Source organism: Girardinichthys multiradiatus, chromosome 13, assembly GCF_021462225.1.
Source record: "Girardinichthys multiradiatus isolate DD_20200921_A chromosome 13, DD_fGirMul_XY1, whole genome shotgun sequence".
Lineage (NCBI taxonomy): Eukaryota > Metazoa > Chordata > Actinopteri > Cyprinodontiformes > Goodeidae > Girardinichthys > Girardinichthys multiradiatus.
Window position 1 is genome coordinate 32,411,811 of NC_061806.1, and position 18,987 is coordinate 32,430,797.

At 36.8% G+C, this 18,987-nt stretch overlaps 1 protein-coding gene and 1 gene segment (V, D, J or C); both read right to left on the reverse strand.

The window, feature by feature from the left end:
• Positions 1–1,563: 1,563 nt before the first annotated feature.
• On the reverse strand, positions 1,564–3,401 carry LOC124879212. The segment is given in 2 exon segments: positions 1,564–3,072; positions 3,215–3,401. Coding segments are annotated over 2 exon segments (375 nt in total).
• Positions 3,402–8,259: 4,858 nt separating this feature from the next.
• The window catches only part of LOC124879192 (gastrula zinc finger protein XlCGF26.1-like), a 44,810-nt gene continuing 34,082 nt past the window's right edge, over positions 8,260–18,987 (reverse strand). For 2 of the 3 annotated variants that reach the window (XM_047383620.1, XM_047383619.1), the window contains exon 2: positions 8,260–10,011. In XM_047383620.1, the coding sequence (XP_047239576.1) occupies positions 8,768–10,011 (1,244 nt within the window). In that variant the 3' untranslated portion in view covers positions 8,260–8,767. Of the gene's footprint in view, positions 10,012–15,571; positions 15,870–18,987 lie in introns of those variants that run through there. The other variant, XM_047383617.1, reaches the window with a different exon arrangement.

Sequence of the window (18,987 nt, forward strand, 5' to 3'; positions counted from 1 at the left end):
CTCTATGGAAATGTTCTGACTGAGTCCAACAGGGACTGGAATCAAAATGATGCAGCTGCTGAAAATAGAAACTTGATCAGATTTGGAAGTTTAGCTATTTATGTATAGAATGAAAGGATTATTTTTTTTCTGTTAACTTCTGAGTAACAACAATTTTATTAATAATTATAATACATTTTATTTATAGGCATCTTTCTTGACACTCAAGTCATCTTACATCATAAAACAAAATTATTTTAATGTTTACACTTTCAGATTAACTAAATAAGACAAAGGCAATGGTATTGTCATATTGTGCAGTTGTGGGTAGGATCAAAGTACAGAGAAGAAGACGCCAGGAGTCAGATGAATTATGGTAAGTCAAAGATTTATTGTTCTTCACTCACGGACGAGGCAGGGAAACCAGAACCAGGCCAGGACATAGGATGGATACGACCAGGAACAAAAATAAATACGACCCAGGACTCAGAAGGGAATAAAGTCAACTAAGGAATAAAAACACAAACAGGAAATGCAGGGAGAACCAATGAAAAACAAGACCAGGTAATTAGGAGAAACAAGAAACCGGTGCGAGCTAGGCTGTGGTAAACAGAACGAAACAAGGACCAGACCGGGTTTAATAAACACAAAACTCAGTCACTGGTTGGGTATGACAGGTATATTTGTTCACATATACAGTTAAACATAAAACTATTCACACCCCTGGCACATTCAGATATTTGATCTTCCAATTTTACCAACATTTTTTATCTGACTGGAGGTAATATGAACATTTGGTAAAACACCAGTGGAAACATGCAAAAAGGTGGTCAGCATGAGGTTTTACTGTAATGCTAATAAATGTTTTCAACTGATTATAGAGAAGTTTGTCAATGATGGGGCTGCACAGTTGCTCAGTTGTTAGCGCTGTTGCCTTGCAGCAAGAAGGTTTGGAGTGTGAGACGTTGTTTAAGACTACAACCATGTATGTTCTCCCCATACATGCTGTGGAAAACATTGTTTTCCTCCCACTATTCATAAGCATGACTGTGGGGGTTTTCATTAGAGATAAAACACATCTAGTGAAACAAGATTTTGTTTTGATGGTGAAAGAAGAAATTACCTCAGTACCTAAGCGTGCCTGTGAGTATTGTCTCGCTATTGGAATCATGTTTGAGTGAAAACATTAGCTGTAGTTTTCACTATTTTCTATAGTGAATTATGAGGTTAATATTCATGTATCAGATCTAATGAATTCTAGTTTGTGTTTGTGTAACTATATCAGTAGCAGATGTTTGCAGATGCAGCCATCAGTTCAGTTTCTGATCACTTTGATAATGAACTTTTCTATAATAAAAGGTGGCAAACTTTCCAATTCAGATTTATGTGGATTTTTCATTCTGTTTAATCTTTTAGAAATAATGTACTAATGTGTCTAGTAAAATATTTTGATCATATTCTAATGATCAGATAGGATTATAATAATTACATATTTGAATTTTCTAATTGACCCTAAAATGTAAAAAAGCCGTCTCAGAGCCTCTTTCTGTGTTTGTGTTTACTGAGGTGCATCAGCAGCCGTCGTTTTCAGTTTCAGTTTTTATTTGACAGTTTCTGTGTGAACAGCTCATATTTACTAGAATCAAACACCCCTTTACAGTAATAAACTGCAGCATCTTCAGCCATTACATTGGATTGCCAGTCCAGCCAAGTCCTAAATATTCATAGCCTTGAAAAAATGTAGGTTTAAAGTATTTTTTTATATATTTTACCAACATCTTCTGATCCAACCAGTGTTTCAGGGATTTTCTGATGAGCCACCAAGATTCCAGCAAGAGAGCCTTTGAGGAGAGACCAGTGTTCCCAGTCCTAGCATGACTCACAGGGAGTGTAAAAGTTATTCTCTTGTGTGTGAGTGTTACAATTCAGTCTTGACATTTACATATTTGTTTCACACACCTTGTTAATTTACATTTAAAATTAAATTCATTAAGCCAAGAATTTTCTTTATGTTAAGAAATGAGAGAGGAATCTCTTAAAAAACAACACAGCAATGTAAAAATAATATTAATTCTGGAAAATAAATCCTTTGTTATTATGGAAATTTCATTAAAATATATATTGGATATTTATTGGAAATTAGTTTAACTCTTCTCAAACAAATGCTTGTAATATATTCTGTATATGATGAGAGCAGCTCATTAAATAGAAACAGAAAAACACTGCAGTGTGGTCAGATAGAGGATAATGAAATGATCATCAAGTTGTAAAAATAAAAAAGTGAAAAAATGAATGCATTTGTTGTTATTGAGTGGTTTACATCCAACAAAATGAATATCTCCAAGGAAAAAAACAATTGCATTTCTCATAAAAAGACATAACTTTAATATTAAAAGTTTAATAAAGAAAAATGAAATAAAGTTAATCCCAATGTTGTTCATATTCAATCTTTACATTTACTCATATATTATCTATCAGATTCAGGTTGGGCCTCTCCAAAATATTGATATTACTTTCAGTTAGAAATAAACTGTTGGTAAAATAAAAGATAACTTTAAACCTAAAACTAAAAGGATTTGGAATACTTTTTGGTCTTAAATGTGAGTTGAAAACATAAAATGAAGTACTTGATTAATTAATAACAAAATTTAAAAAGCAATCCATGTGTGTTTACAGAGAACTGCATGAGTCTCTGCAGCAACTTCCAGCTGCAGCAGTCAGTTCAGTTTCTGTTTACTTTGACTAAAGGAGGTTTTTGTACGAGTGTTTTTCACTGTGTGAACAACCACTGGCTGTTGATGCTATGAAAACTCTGACAGTAATAAACTCCAGCATCTTCAGCCTGAACTCCACTGATGGTCAGAGTAAAGTCTGTATTCCCAGACTTTGTTCCACTGAAACGATCAGGAACTCCAGAGTGACGGGTGTCTGTGCATCTGATAAGGAGTTTAGGCACTTCTCCTGATTTCTGAAGGTACCAGTTGAAGCAGTTACCCGTACTTGGATTGACTTTACATTTAATAGAGACAGTCTGTCCTGGAGCAACAGACTGAGATCCAGGGGTTTGAGTTACAGTAACTTGTCCTGAAGATCCTAGAAACATAAAAAAGAGAGAAACTTTCATGGAGAAAAATTGAGCTTGCAAAAACTTTATCACCAAACCAAAGCTTATATGTTAAGTAACATTGGAGACATGGTTACATCTTAACACAAATGTATGAGCAGAGATTCTCACCCTGAACCAGGAGCTCCAGGATGGTCAACAGTAGAGTCAGTAACATCTTCATTGTTCTGCTGGTGTGTCAGTGACTCTGAAAGACCTGGACAGACACTGATCAACTCTGACCTCTTAACAGCTGGGAGCAGAGAGGCAGGACTCATATGCAAACACACAGAGTCAGTCACATGGATCTCAGCTCTACATGTCATCATGTTTCCTCTTCCCTGCTGAGGGAGTTATGCTAAATATAGTCTTATTTAAAATAAACTGATACTTTGGAGGGTAAATTTTCCACTGACACATAGGCATGATTCTTCTGTTGATATCATAAATGATTTATAATATTACCTCTAAGAAGTTTGTAACAGGATGTTTCCTCACAATGATTTTATTGTAATTAGGTTTATTAACCATAATAGCTTTCAGTTATTCAAGTTGTCCCAAAACACACTGATTCTTGATTAAAGGACATTAAAAGGTAAAACACGTTTGTCTCATGAAGGTTTCTGTGCATGGATGTGGGTTTTTCACTGAACCGTGTCAGTCCCTGCAGCTTTCAGTTCTAACAGTCAGTTCAGTTTTACTTCTCACCGAGAGTCATTTTTGTACAAGATGTTTTCATTGCGTGACCTACCATTGTCTCCTGATGCTATGAAGACTCTGGCATTAATAAAATACCATACCCCCCCCAAGTCCTTTTTTCAAATTTGTATTACAACAAAATCTATTCTCTAAATAGTTTTAGTTTTCTCTTTGAGATGACTGCTGTTTAAAAGTCGTTTTTGTAATCATTTTATTAATCTATTGTTTGGGCATGGAATGCCTGCTTAAGAATTTGCAAATTACTTCAGGATCAGTAGTGTTTGTTCATCAAGGTTTGTTTTAAAAGATATTTTGAAACAGAACCTACAAATAGACAATGAATTGAATATTGTTCTGAATGAGTTTAAAATGTGTCTGTGCCTATTTTTAAAACATGTTGTGGGCTTTGAATGCCAAAGAGTGTCCAGCCTTGTTCATGTCGCAGGTTTACTGATCATCATCTTTATAAAGCAGTTCTTGAGCAAGACATACACAGTAAATATGTAAATAGAACATAATGATAATATATATGTTTGCAATTAAGACTGTACATTCTGATGTATTGTTTTCATATTGCTTCATACAGTTCTATAGTGCATAGGCAGGCTGAGGGTCTAAGACTGGCATTAAGTCAACCAGGTAAAAAACAATAACTGTTGAGATCCAGCATATAAAAATGCAAGGTATGAAAGTCTTCTCTGGCTCCATAAAAATTAGTTTTTATGACATAGTTTTTATATCCTGCGGGATTCCTCTCCCTCCACCTGATTGGTGAATTTATGTACTTTATGTATTTTACTCTTATGTGATTTTCCCCTGGCAGTGTTGCCCCTCTTTATGTGTCTGGCAGACTAGGGCTTCCCCTCAGGAGTCTAACCTAGAAGGTGGACGGCAGCAGCAGCAGCTGCGAGCAGAGCAGAAGCCCCGGGTTGCTGCAGAAGGACGGCCTCTACAGCTGGAGCAGCACCTTGAGGCTCCCTGCAGACCAGTGGAGGAAGGTGGGCTCTGTGACCTGTGAGGCCACCCAGAGAAAAGATTACATTGTTAATAGAAATTAAGATTTAAACTATTAAATTCTGGAAAAACTAAGCTAAATGTGCCGAAGAAGGTCCTGAGATAGTCCTGAAAGCCTTGGTGAGAATTTGGTCTTTGCATTGTTGATGGGACATTTTACCAACAGCAAAACTCAGAAAATGATTTAAAACAGACTTTAGAACTCCAGCATTTACATTATATAGGTATGTCAACCAAATGAACTTTTTAATACCACTTGACAGTATTTATGGGGGAGTAACATGACTGATGGTTTCTACAAAAGTAAAATTTTAGTTTGTTTTGCTTTTTTTTTGTTATGTTTTAGGCATCATTTGTAATGTGTTTATTAAGTCATGTTAGACATATTTATTATTCACATCCAAAGTTCTTGAAGAATATTCAGGTGACATAAAGAAAATAATTTTACAATTAAAAGTTTAATACTGAGGACTTGTAGATTTACTGAAATATTCAGGGAGCTGTGTCTACGTGTTGGTGCTCAAACTACACAAATGTTGATTTTACAACACAATAAAAGCAAACAACTCCAAACTGAAAAATTAGATCATAATTCAATAATACTTTTCATCAGGGTTGATTTTGAAGCTCTTTTAGAGTCCATGGTCTTTTAATAGTTTTAGTTATAGACAATGTAAGAACCAAGAAGAACCGGGTCACTGCAGTTCGCATCTATGTGGTTTTACCATTAAAAAAACATATATATGCATCATCTAACAGGCTTCCAAGCAAAATCCTTTTTCCCTTTTTATTTAGGTTTTTCAAGCCAGCTTTAAACCATTTAGCTTTACAATTGTTTTGTTTCTCCATCTTAACTATACATTAGTTTTAGTGTTTCCCCATGTAATTACTTTGTGGCATGACAATTTATTTATATGTTCATGCATGAATGTACGTATTTTCACCCCAAGACATATTGCCAGTGCATCATAGGATTTAAACATGCCTACATACTCACTCCTAACAGCAATTTTATAAGATCAGTTAACCTAACATGCATATTTTTTAATTGTCGGAAGAAGCCAGAGAACCTGGAAAGAACTCATTCTTACTCAGAGACAAAATGCAAACTCCATGCAGAAAGACCCCAGGCTGGGATTCAAACCCAGAACCTTCTCACTGTAAGTCAATTGTGCTAACAGCTGTTCCACTGTGCAGCCAGCCAGCTGAGGCAGATAGAAAATATATATTGTGATTGTTTTGTCTCAGCTGGGGTTTCCTGGCAACCTTTTGGGACGACCTCTACAACATACAACCTTATATTTGATTTATTTTCCTTCCCACAGTTCATGTAATCATTTAGTCTGGTTTATTGACATCTCATGGAAACCAAAACAAATCTGCTGCAATTTTAAAACATAAGATTCTACTGGGTTTTATAGATTCATCTTCATAAAGTTCAATATCATTTATTTCAGTACTTTGATTCAAAATCTGAAAACTGTTTTATAACAATTCATTACTCACAGAGATGTATTTCAAGAAGTTTTTTTTTGTGGTAATTGTGATAAATAAAGCTTCATTCACTTTCTCAAATATTAATATAATAATAATAATAAGATATTTTAAAATAGTTTAAAATGAACATTTCAAATGTTATGTCATGACCTAAGCAGTCATGGGGAATTCCCCATAGAGAATTAATGGAGTATTGTCAAGAGGAACAGTTGAACATTTCTTAGAATCTGACAATGCTATTTTTCATGACTGTATTTTTTATTTTACGTTGCCAGTTTCAGTACAGTCTCTTCTTTCATGATTTATCTTTATTGCTATCTTTATGTGTATCTGTGTGCTTCCAGTTGCCACTCTGCTGTTAAAACACCTGAATCCTCACTGAGGGACAAGAAAAATATTTTCCACTCTCTTTTCAGCTGTGACATTTCAGGTGAACGGTTAAATGGCTGGTATTAGTGAAAGCTTTTCCATAAACTTAACAATCAACAGCCTTTAAACTGTATGAGCTCTTGTGAGGTTTTGCTAACGTATTCAAACATTCACAACAAAACATTTTCCACAGGTTGCACATGGAAAAAGCTTCTTTTCTGTGTGAATTTGCATGTGACCAGATAAATTACCTTTTTTTTACTGAAACTTTTCCCACAGGTCATACATGAAAAATGTTTCTCACCTTGGTTTTTATCCTTGTAGAAAGAACTTTTTTCTCTTTATTTGCAGATGTTCTTGCTCATCATGTTCTTATTTCTGCAGAGGCTTTGGCGCCTTCTGGTTCAAACTGAAGTTCCTCTCCTGGTTACAGAGCTGTTGGGTCAGAATTAACTTCCTCCTTCTTCGCACAGTGCTGTACTAAGTACTTAGTCCGGACACAAAAGCAGAATAAATACAAGGAATTGCGCCAAACTATTAGGGACAGTCGACATTACATATGTATGCTGCTGTTCAATAATATTGTAAAACATTACGACCAATTGTTTAAATAAGACATACCTTTTCTTTTTTCTTGCCAAGTTTCTTCTGGGCCTCCCCTTAATGTCTTTACTAACAGTCTGGTCCTATATGACTTGGTGGTTGACTTCCCCCAGTGGTCTGGCGCACATCTGTTTTGTGGAGGGAGTTTCCTCAACTTGTTTCTGCTGTTTGCAGCATTTTTCCTTTGCATTTGTTTTGTTGGTTGTAGGATTTTTCAACTGTTTTCTGGGATTGCAGCATTTTTCTTTTGGATAATTTTTCTATTGCATGTTTTTTGTGTTGGTGTGTTCTGGAGTTGCGTCATTGATGTCTTTGCAGCGTGCTTACACCTTTCGGCCATTGTACCGGAACCTCCAAATTATTATTGGTTGCACTTTTAAAAATTATCATTGAGAATATAAAGGAAACATATTTTCCCTTCCTCTTGTAGGAAATATCAGGGCTACATCAGATTATGCTATCTGCATCAATCACTACCACACATTTAAAAAGACCTGGCCCTGTATTCACAAAAAATTCCCCATCATTACGCCTAAAGACTGAAAGTAACTCCTAGTGGCGTCTTTCTAAAAAAAAAAATCTCCAATCTCTCAAATTCCAAGATTTTTTTTTAGAATTTTCCCTCAGTAAGATAAAAGTTATTAACAAAGCATCGTGGGCATTAAGAGAGCTCCTAACATGAGGAAATGTTAAGAGTAGTGAGGAGGATTTTTAGTGAGCCCAAGAGTGGCTTAAGCAGAGAAGATGGTGGAAAGACAGAGAGAAACAAGATATTTTCCATGCAGTGAACAACAGTGAATTGATAATACGCTACCAGCTCAATTGCACAGGGATCCACCCCCAAATAGCCCAATATATAACCACATAAACTTCTATAATAATTATACAATTATTAATACAGAGATAAGATAAACTTTATCATCCCTCTAGGGGGAAATTAATAGTTTCAGCAGCAGGACAGATAATACAATAACAAATAACCATGAATAATTCAATTGAATTGAATTCAGTTTTATTTTTATAGCGCCAATTCACAACACAAGGCATCTCAAGGCACTTCACAAAGTCAATTGAATCAAATCATATTGAATAAAAAGTGAACAAAATGACAAAATTAGACAAATAAATCTGACAAATAGTACAGATTAATTTTAATATTTAATATATGACTGAAATGCATTAAAAAAGTAATGTGGAAAAAATGGGAAAAACTAGGAAAATATATATATACATAAATACAAACTCTAGACGAGATACAGTACAATAATCTAAGCACCCTCTATAAAAATATGCAATAGCGAGTGTGAGGAGCCCTGTCCCTCTGGACATGAGAGACACGGAGATCTGCTACGTTCAGATATTTTGATTAAGTTTTATCATCATGATTCACACATTTCGGAATGCAGTCTAAATTCTATCATCGGTTAGCCTGTGTGAGCTCTTCTGAAGTTTTACTTGCTGTCTTGGATTGAAACATTTTCTACAACTCAAAGAGAAAGACTTCTAGCCTTGATGATTTTTCATATGTCTATTCAAATACATTTTTACAACAAAACATTTTCCACAGGTCGGACATGGAAAGAGCTTCTCTGTGTGAATTTCCATGTGAACTTTCAAATTACCTTTTTCACTGAAGCGTTTCCCACAGGTCATACAAGGAAAAGGTTTCTCACCTGTGTGACTTTTCATGTGACGAGTAATCTGACTTGTTGTGGCGAAACGTTTGTCACAAAGCTTGCATGAGAAAGGTTTCTTACCAGCATGAATGTTTAAATGAACAGTTAAATGTGCTTTGTGACGGAAAGTTTCTCCACAGGTCATACAAGAGAAAACCTTCTCATCTCTGTGAGTTTTTACGTGATCAGTTAAATAACATTTTCTACTGAAACTTTTTCCACATGTTTTACATGAAAAAGGTTTCTCACCTGTATGAATTCTCATGTGAATGTTCAAATTACCTTTTATACTGAAAACTTTTCCACAGGTCATACAAGAGAAAGGCTTCGAGCCGGTGTGAGTTCTCATGTGAACATTTAAACCACTTTTTGTACTGAAATGTTTCCCACAGGTCATACATGAGAAAGGCTTCTCCCCTGTGTGAATTGTCATGTGGTCAGACAAAGTTTGTTTAATACTGAAACCTTTTCCACATAGCTGACATGAGAAAGGCCTCTCACCTGTGTGAGTCCTTAAGTGGCGAGATTTATGAGATTTTGGACTCAACATTTTTCCACAAGTCGAACATGGAAAACGCTTTTCACCCGTGTGATTCTTAATTTTCTTAGTCAAGTGACAATTTTGAGAAAGATTTTCATCACACATTTGATGTGAATTTAGTTTTTGTTTCTGAGTTTTTTTGGGCCCTTTTTGTTTTGAACTGTCTTTCCGCTGTCTGGTTTTCTGAGCTTTATTTTCTCTTGTTGCTACTGAAGCCTCAGGATTGCTTCTTTCCTGATCCTGGTTTTCAGCTTCAGCAGAGTCCTGAGAGACAGACTGGTTTCTGTTCAGTTCGGGTTCAGTGGGGTTTTTATCCTCATAGGAAGGAGTCACCACAAAGGTATCAGGCTCCTGCTTCATCACATGCTGATCTTCATTCTTATTTATGGAAAGCTCTTTTTCCACCTTTATTTGCAGATGTTCTTGATCCTCACATTCTTCTTTAATCTGTAGAGGACCTGGTTCCTCCTGGTTACAGAGCTGTTGGTCAGTATTGTCCTCCTCCTCCTTGACACAGTGCTGTACCAGGTCTGAACACACAAAAACAGAAAAAAAGGCATTTAAGTAAAAGCAAGCTCCCTTATTCCATATAGGTAAAGATGTATTGGAAACCTCAAATTTTCATGGGTTCCAGTTTTGGAAAGTATCATTGAGAACATAAAGGAAACATTTTCCCTTCCCTTCCTTTTACAGCAGATATCAGGGATACATGAAGGAGTGGAGTCAGAGTGAGGCCACATATGCTACAAATGTCACATTTTGCCTGGGCTAAAGAGAAAAATATCTGGCCTGTATTCTCAAAGAGTCCTCTTAAAGAGCTCCTATGTTAGTCTAAAAAGTCCTGCCAAGGAGTCTTAGCTTCAGAGTGATTCAGTTCACTGTCAAGAGCAACTCTAAGCAAGGAGACAACAGAAATTCATATCTTAGTGAGGAGGTGTGCTTGACCCAGTTCCTAGATGTGATGCTGTCTTCTAGGAGCTGTGATTGGTGGTTGCAAAGAACAAACAAAAACAAAACAATTATGCTCCTAGTAATCAGTGGAGAGAAATTAACTGATGTTAGAATTTAGACCGGATTCAGAAATGTGTAAATCATGATAAAATTTAGCAAGATTCAATTTTCCCACTGCATCAAAATGTATGAAGGTAGCTTATTTACATGCTTATTATTTTGATTTGCTTATTGTTATGTTTACTCACCATTATGGTTGTTCTCCTACTTCATCTATTTGATAGTAAGCAGTCAGCATTTTAATGTGATAACTTTCTTTTATAAAGAGGCTTGATTTGTTAAAACGCCCAGACGAAAACAGAGAAAAAAAGGAGGACAAAACCAAACTGGACAGAGGAGCAGAGCTGATGTTGGCGTAGCTGGTGGAGAAGAAGAGAGAAGTTTTGAAAGGGAGAACTGGTCCCTCGATCACTAAGAGAGAACAAAGAAGCAGACTTGGAGCACGCTAACGAGGCGCACATCGGTGCGTTGTTCCCTCTGCTTTTATGGACCAGCGTGGAATCGTGGAATGTGATCAGCGCCGGTACCTGCTGCAATTTAAAGCTAGAGAGGAGATAGTAGAAGTTGGGACCCAGCCATGGATTTCAACATCAAACTATAGTATAGACTTTCCTGGAACTTCCAAAATAAATTGCATGAACCTACTTTTAAAGTTAAGACAAATTTTACTTGAAGGGTGATTTTAACCAGAACATTGCTCATAACGTGCCGTCCGCGCTTATGCATTTTAACCCTTTTATTAACCCTGGTATTTTAAAGGTATGTGTTTGATTCTGGTGCTAAGCTATTAGCTTCTTTGTTAGCTTAACTGCTAACCGGTAAGAACACATGCTTGCTACTAAAGACTATTCAACAGAAAGGTTGTTAGTTTTCAAGCTAGTGAATAATAGTTCCTAAACATCATTTACTAAATAACTAAGTAAACACCATTAAGCCTAATTTCTCCAGAAAGATTTGGCTCTTTTCCAAAATAATCCTTCAATAATATTTCTTTAAATATTATTTTTAATAAATAAAGGCAGCTAATGAGACAACGTAGAGAAATGGTCATCCAGAAGGTTGGTTTTATTCAGCAGATCATTCTTAAAACATTATTTTATTAAAATAATATTTTATCTGATCATGCATTGTGAATGGTTGTCTAAACGTTTGCTGATTATTGCCTAAGTTGGTTCCAAGACTAACTTAACTTAATTTCCAGATTCTTCAAGATAATCCTTGGTTCTCAAACATAAATATTGCATGGTAATGTTGCATCACTCTTTTGGTCATGATTTCCAATCATCTTTAATCAATCATTGTTAATATTGTACATAGCCATTAGTCTTCATTATTCTTTAATTCTGCTTGGTAGTTTAGTTGGATTGTTTTAGCTCAGTAAAGAGTTTGTTGATTGAAATATGTTTGACTTTGAGTTGACTTATTTTTGTTAATAAATTCTTGTATTTTAAGAAATTGTGTGAATTCATTCCATGTGTGTGCAGAGTTTATGCTGTTCAATAATGTCAGAGCTCGTCTCACATCTTTCTATTTTGTTCTAATACCATCGCCTTACTGGGCTGGTATTCACAGGACAACCCTTAACAGACCGAAGTATTATTTGATCAAATATTAATATTAAATATTAAATAATATTCTCTGATTCATAATCCCAACATAGAGAACCAGCAAACCTCTCCACATACGGGGGTGCATTGTTGATGACCATTTAGGCTTAGGCTACTGACATCATCATGTACAATACAGCAAATACTTATTGGCCTCATTTACAGCTTCCTTATTTGTGTATAGTGCTTAGATTATTGTACTGTATCTTATCTGGAGTGTGCATCTATATACCAATTCCAATTTGTTCAAAAAGTTAATTTTTGAAAGCATTTTACTGTAAATACTAATATTCTTCTGTATTATATTGTTTTAAAATTTTTAAATTATTAATTTACCCTTAGTAGAGGTTCAACTTTAATCTTTTCTGCTGCTGAAACTATTTCATTTCCCCGTAGGGGGGTGATAAGTTGATCTTACCTCTATATCCCTGATACTCTTTGCGCGGCTCGTCATGCTTGATCTTGCAGCTCATAATCCTATATAACTATAACACAGCAAAATCAATACATTTTTACGACATAGCTCATTTAAGAAGCTACGACGTAGCTTCTTAACGGCATGTTCACATAACTGCCACGCTTGATGACCGACAAAAAACAGATGGACAGAGCCACAGTGTTTTAAAGAACACAGAAGATAACGATTCAGAGGACGAAGAAGATGAAATTCAACACGAAGATGACGCAGGAGAGGGGACGAGCAGGCAGGTGCACATCCACAATAAAAAGCGAAAAGTACGTAGAATACAAGACGAGCACAGAAAATTTCAGGACAAATGGACAGACACATTTTATCTGTTCTTCACAACAAGAATCCGCTGTGCTTAATATGCAAACAAACCTGTGCTGGTTTCAAACGAAGTAACTTAGAGCGCCATTTCAATACCATGCATCAGAAATTCAATGAAAGTTATCCAACCGGCAGCAAACTCAGAAAGAAAAATAACACAGCTTACCGAATCGCTTCAGGAACAACAAAACCTTATCCACAGGACAACTTCTACAGCAGAACGTTTAACAGAGGCCTCTTTTGAGATTGCATGGATTTTGGCAAGAGCTAAAAAGCCATTCTCGGACTCTGAGATAGTGAAAGACTGCTTTTTAGCCTCAGCAGAAATCATGTTTGCAGACTTTGACAACAAGGATGCAATTCTTAAACAAATAAAAGCATTACAACTGTCTGATTCAACAATAATGAGACGGATGGAGGATATTGGATGAGACATACGTGACCAGCTGCTGACTGACCTGCGTGCAGCGCCGCGTTTCAGCATCGCACTGGATGAAAGCAGGGATATCACCGATAATACGCAGCTGTGTGTTTGGGTGAGGTTCCCCAAAGAAAACACCTTCAAGGAGGAAATGTTGTGCTTGCTTCCCCTTCTTGGCCAAACCAGAGGTGAGGATGTTCTGAATGCACTCTTGATTTTTTTTCAACAAAATCATCTCAGCTGGTCCAAACTTTCAAGTGTTTGTACTGATGGTGCCCCAACCATGCGAGGCAAAGAAAAGGGTCTTGTTGGCCTCATGAATAAAAGAGATGACATGTCTAAATTCATCAGTTTTCATTGTATTATCCATCAGCTGGCCCTTGTATCAAAGCTGAGAAATAATAACTTTGAAAATGTAATTTAAACTGTTGTGCCTGTGGTAAACTATATTGTTTCAAGAGCACTAAACCACAGGCAGTTAATAGAAGACTATAACAGAGTACAGTGATTTAGTGATGCACAGTGAAGTCCGGTGGCTGTCTTGTGGAAAGGTGCTTCAGCGGTTTCTCAGACTCCTTCCTGAAATTTGCACCTTCTTGGACAGTAAAGGGAAACATCAGCCTGAGTTAAAAGACCCACATTGGATCATACAGCTGGCCTTTCTAACAGATATTACTAGTCACCTGAACTGTCTCAACTTGCAGCTCCAAGGAAGAGACAAGCTGCCAAGTGACATGATGAGGGCAATCAGGGCATTCCAGAACAAAATGACTGCTTTGTGGATACCTGACAAAGACCTCACCCACTTCTCAAGAAGTGGGAAGAAAAAACCACAAATGATCCTACTCTGCAGCACAAATTCAGCTACAGTAGTTTTGTTGAAGTTTTGAAGGAGTTGTGGGGAATCCAGATTCAGTGATGTGAATCAACATAAGGGAATTTTTTATTTAATTGAAAATCCCTTTCACGTGGATGTATCCTCTCTTGGTCCAACCATCACACAGCTCTGCCCTAACAGCCGTGCCTCTCTTGAAAGTGAAATAATTGACCTGCAAGCAAATGACATTCTCCAAGCGGAACCATTTCTGGAGCTTTGAAGACTTTCCCACCTTAAAACCACTTGCACAGAAGGTGATGTGCTTCTTTGTGAGCACATACACACATGAGTCAACATTTTCAGTCATGAACATTATCAAGAAGAAACAGACTGACCAATGCTCACCTTGAATGTCTCACTATAATTGCAACAACAAGCTACAAATACAACGTTAAGGTTAAGGACATGCATGCCAGCTTCTGCTCTTCCCTGTATTAAGGTAAATGAACACACTTTAATAATTAAAGTGTGTTCTGTTTCGATCTGGATGGAACATGTTGGGATTAATTTTCAATTAAAGTTTAATTGAAAATCTATTTACTCTTCTGTTTTTATTGTGGGGTAGCCAGTATTTATGTAAAACGGTCTATTCATGTCAGTGACTTGGCAAATTGCCGTAACAGTGGGTCTCCTCTAGTCCTTGATCTGCCAATGAGGCTCTTGTGAAAACATTTGTGAGTATCACTGCTCTATATTAATAATTCTATGATTGTTTTAGAAGTTTATGTGCTTATTTACTCAACTGTTTAGAGGGTGGATCCCAGAGCAATCGAGCAAATGTATTGATTCTTTATTGTTCGTTGTACGGAGAATCTCTCTCCTTTCTGTATTGCCCCCATCTTCTCTGCTTAAGACACTCTTAGGCTCACTAAAAGTCCTCCTCAAACATCTGTTCACCTTGGGAGCTATCTTGAGGGCTCAGGTGCTTTGTAAATAACTTTTATCTTACCGGGGGGGGGCGGGGGAATTCTAAGATTTACACTATATTCAGTTTTTGGAGTGGTACCTGAAAAGATATTAAAGGCAAGTTTAAATCCAACTTTAGATTGAAGTTTAATTTCAAGCTTGTTTGGTTTTAACCTGTGACTGACTTCCCAGTGTTGATCTAGGCTTGTCTGAGTCATAAGATGGAGGTACAGCATTCTGCATAAGTGACAACAAAACACCCTTCCAAACTTACGTCCAACCTCTTGAAAACATTTAACTTTTAGTAACAACTTTGTGCCGCATTATTTCACACTAACGCTGTGTCATGTTTAGTTTTTCACGCCACCAACAAGGTGAAACGTATGAGGATGCATTGTGGGTAGCGAGATGAGTTTAGACATGGTTTAAAATGTTAATCGAATCCGAGAACTTTTCAGGAACAAAACCATTCATTTACCTATTCGGCGCAGGATTATCAGGGGTATCCGGGTGAAATCCAGCAGTCTGAGCGGACCATCAACCTCTTCTTCGTTTTTGACAACAACATCCTTACATTCCGTGAATGTTTCTTCAACGGAAGTTAGCTGCTCGCTGCTAAGCTCTCTATTAAACTGATTGGAAGACATTCTTACCAAAAACAATAAGTTATTCCCCTCACAGACCTCAAACGTTGTAAATAGCAGTGAACTGATTTTGCTAGCAAACACGATTTTCTCCTTCTTCTTCTTCGTCTTCTTCTCTTCTTCTTCTTTTGGAAAAGTACTTGCGTTTGGCAATGAACTAATTTGCGCACTACCGCCGCCACTTGGTTCGAAGTGTGGATAGACAAAAATAATTAATAAAACAAATTAACCATAACGTAATGTAATCTTTCAAATAAAAAGTCTATGCATGTCACAATTGGAATAATTTTGTAGTACCTCCATAGAATCCAGCCTTTTTTTCATTTCATGCATTGTTTTGTTTATATACTGTTAGCCTTGTAACAGGACATGCTCTAAAACCTCATCTTCTGAACTATCTCCCATCCCAGGGCCTCAGTAGGATAAAGTTGTAAAATCTCTGTGTAAATACATGGCAGAAACAACAAAGCTAAACGGATAAGCACAAAAACTTGGCCATTCAAGCTGCTTTCAATTTTACACAGATGACACAAACATGGGCTAGATACATAGAACAAAACATTGCGTGGATGTGCCACAATTTTATTCAGTTGAACAAAAAGAAAACTGATGCAATAATTTTTGGACCAAAGTAGGATCGATCAGTTTCTATTGTTAGAAAACGTTGACATGGCTCGAAATTTGCGTGTAGTGATGCACTTAGTCCTGATCCTTCAGAGTCACAAAAAGGCAATTACAAAGTCAGCCTTCTTTACCCCGAAGAACATTTCCAGGATTAAAGGATTATTATCCAAGCAGGATCTTGAAAAACTCATGCAGGTGTTTCTTTAGTTGAATTGATTACTCAAACAGTGCAATTGATCCAGAACGCTGCTGCCCAAATTCTCACTAAAACTAAGAAAGTAGAGTACAACACCCCAGTTTTAAAGTCCTTACAATGGCTTCCTGTATCTCAGAGAATAGACTTTAAATACTTCTGTTAGTTTCTAAGTCACCGAATGGCTTAGCACCAAAAGAGATTAAAGATCTAATGCTGTTGTATCAGCCCTCCAGACCACTCAGGTTGTCTGGTTCAAGTCTACTCTGCATACCGTGGACCAGAACCAAATATGGAGAAGCAGCATTCAATTCTGAAACGCCACTTATCCAGAACAAACTCCCAGAAGATTGTAAAAATGCTGAAACCCTGAGTTCTACTAAATCAAGGCTAAAACCCGTTTTGTTTAGAGTTGCATTTGATTGTTCTATCAGTAGTCAAACTTGTCTTTACCCGTCTCTTATATGCCCCTGCAATGTACTTCTGTTTTTTCCTGTTATGTTTTATTCATGTAAAGCACTTTGAATTATCTTCTTACTGAACTGTGTTTTTAAGTTTCAAGTTTCTGTATCAATTGTCTCTATAGGAAAGTGTCTTGTTTGAGCCTTTATCTAGATCTGATCTTTGATATAATAATTTCTTCATATCTTCCTCATACTGTTTTTACCATCTTTCCCTCATTTTCTGCTTAATCCTCTTTACTTCTTCTGGACTGAACTTAACATATATGTATATTTTATCTACTCTTTTATTTCCCTGCACAGGCTGCACGATGGCGCAGTTGGTAGCACTGCTGCATTAGAGAAGGTCCTAGGTTCGACTCCAAGCCGGGGGTCTTTCTGCATGGAGTTTGTATGTTCTCCACGTGCATGAGTGGGTTCTCTCCGGATACTCCAGCTTCCTCCCGCAGTCCAAAAACATGACTGTTAGGTCGATTGGTCTTTCTAAATTGCCCTCAGGTGTGAATGAGTCTGTGTGTGTCTGTTTTGCCCTGCGTTGGACTGGTGACCTGTCCAGGGTGTACCCTGCCTCCCGCACATAGACTGCTGAAGATAGGCACCAGCTTCCCCGCGACCCACTATAGAAGAAGCGGTAGAAAATGACTGACTGACTTTATTTCCCTCAATGCCTAATGTGTGGAACCTGATTTTGTTTTGATGGTGAAAGAAGAAATTACCTTAGTACTTAAGCATGTCAGTGCAGTTAGAATTATGCATTATTGTCTCACCATTGGCAGCATCTTGGAGTGGAAACTAAAAGTTGAAGTTATCATGTTTTTCCTAAGTAAAACACCAGGTTTTCACTAATAAGTGAATTAGAAGGTGAAATATATGCATGGTTCAAATGTAATGAATGCTATGTAGGTGTTTGTGTGAATATATCAGTAGTTTGCAGATTGCAGTCATCAATTCAGTTCCTGTTCAGTTTGATAATGACCTTTTCTGTGATAAAAGGTGGAAAAACTTTTCCACTTTGCAAAACAGAGGTTTTGATCAACGTTGACCTCTTAGTCAGTGGAGCAGAGAGGCAAGACACATATGCAAACACACAGAGTCAATCACATGTAGCTCAACTCAATGTAACATGTTTCAATCTCACAGTAAACCAAGTTAACCAGTGTTGTTATCAGTAAATGCAGCGGAATGCTTGAAAGTATCTAAAACATTCAGTTAGATGCTTTGTGTATTAGAATAGATCTAAAATACAATGTTACTGACTGAGGCCTATACTGTCTCAGTTCTATGTTGTAACTGTTGTTGCCAATAAGATAAATTTCTAAATAATTTGCTGCACCAGTAGACATTCTCACATATTTGAAATTATACATGCTCCAAATATTTTACTTGGTTATGCAATCCATCAAGTGCATGTGCAGTCTTTGTTTGTCCTTGAACCTGAGATGGAAATTGAACACTTTTAGCACTGACATACTTTTAAATAATTCAATATGTGGACAAGATGATAGAAAACAAGTATATTTTAAAAGCGTGGTACAACCAGTTACAGAATAATTTTGCCCTTACTGATTTGTACATTTGACCTTGTAGTCAAATTTTTGTTTTGGAAATATGTGTTTTTTTTGTCTCTGCTTATATTCATGAGTGCGTAGTTAAAGGAAAGCAAAACAATGAAAGTAATGAAGCCCGAAAACGTGTAGCAAAAAACAGAAAAAATTCTAACAGAGGTTGGAGAGACCAGTACTCCTCGTATTGTTTTAAACTAAAATCAGAAAACATATAACATCATACAACATATTGATGCTTCCTCTTGAGTCTTGCCCATTGTTATGACACAGAGGAGAGATGGAGCGAGAACCATGTATGTGTGTTGATCTGAGAGAGCCAAATAAAGCCATCGTTGTAGCCCTTATCTCACATGGACTAACCCTTCTCAAAGTTACGAGGTACTACTGTTTTTTTGATTGTTGACCTT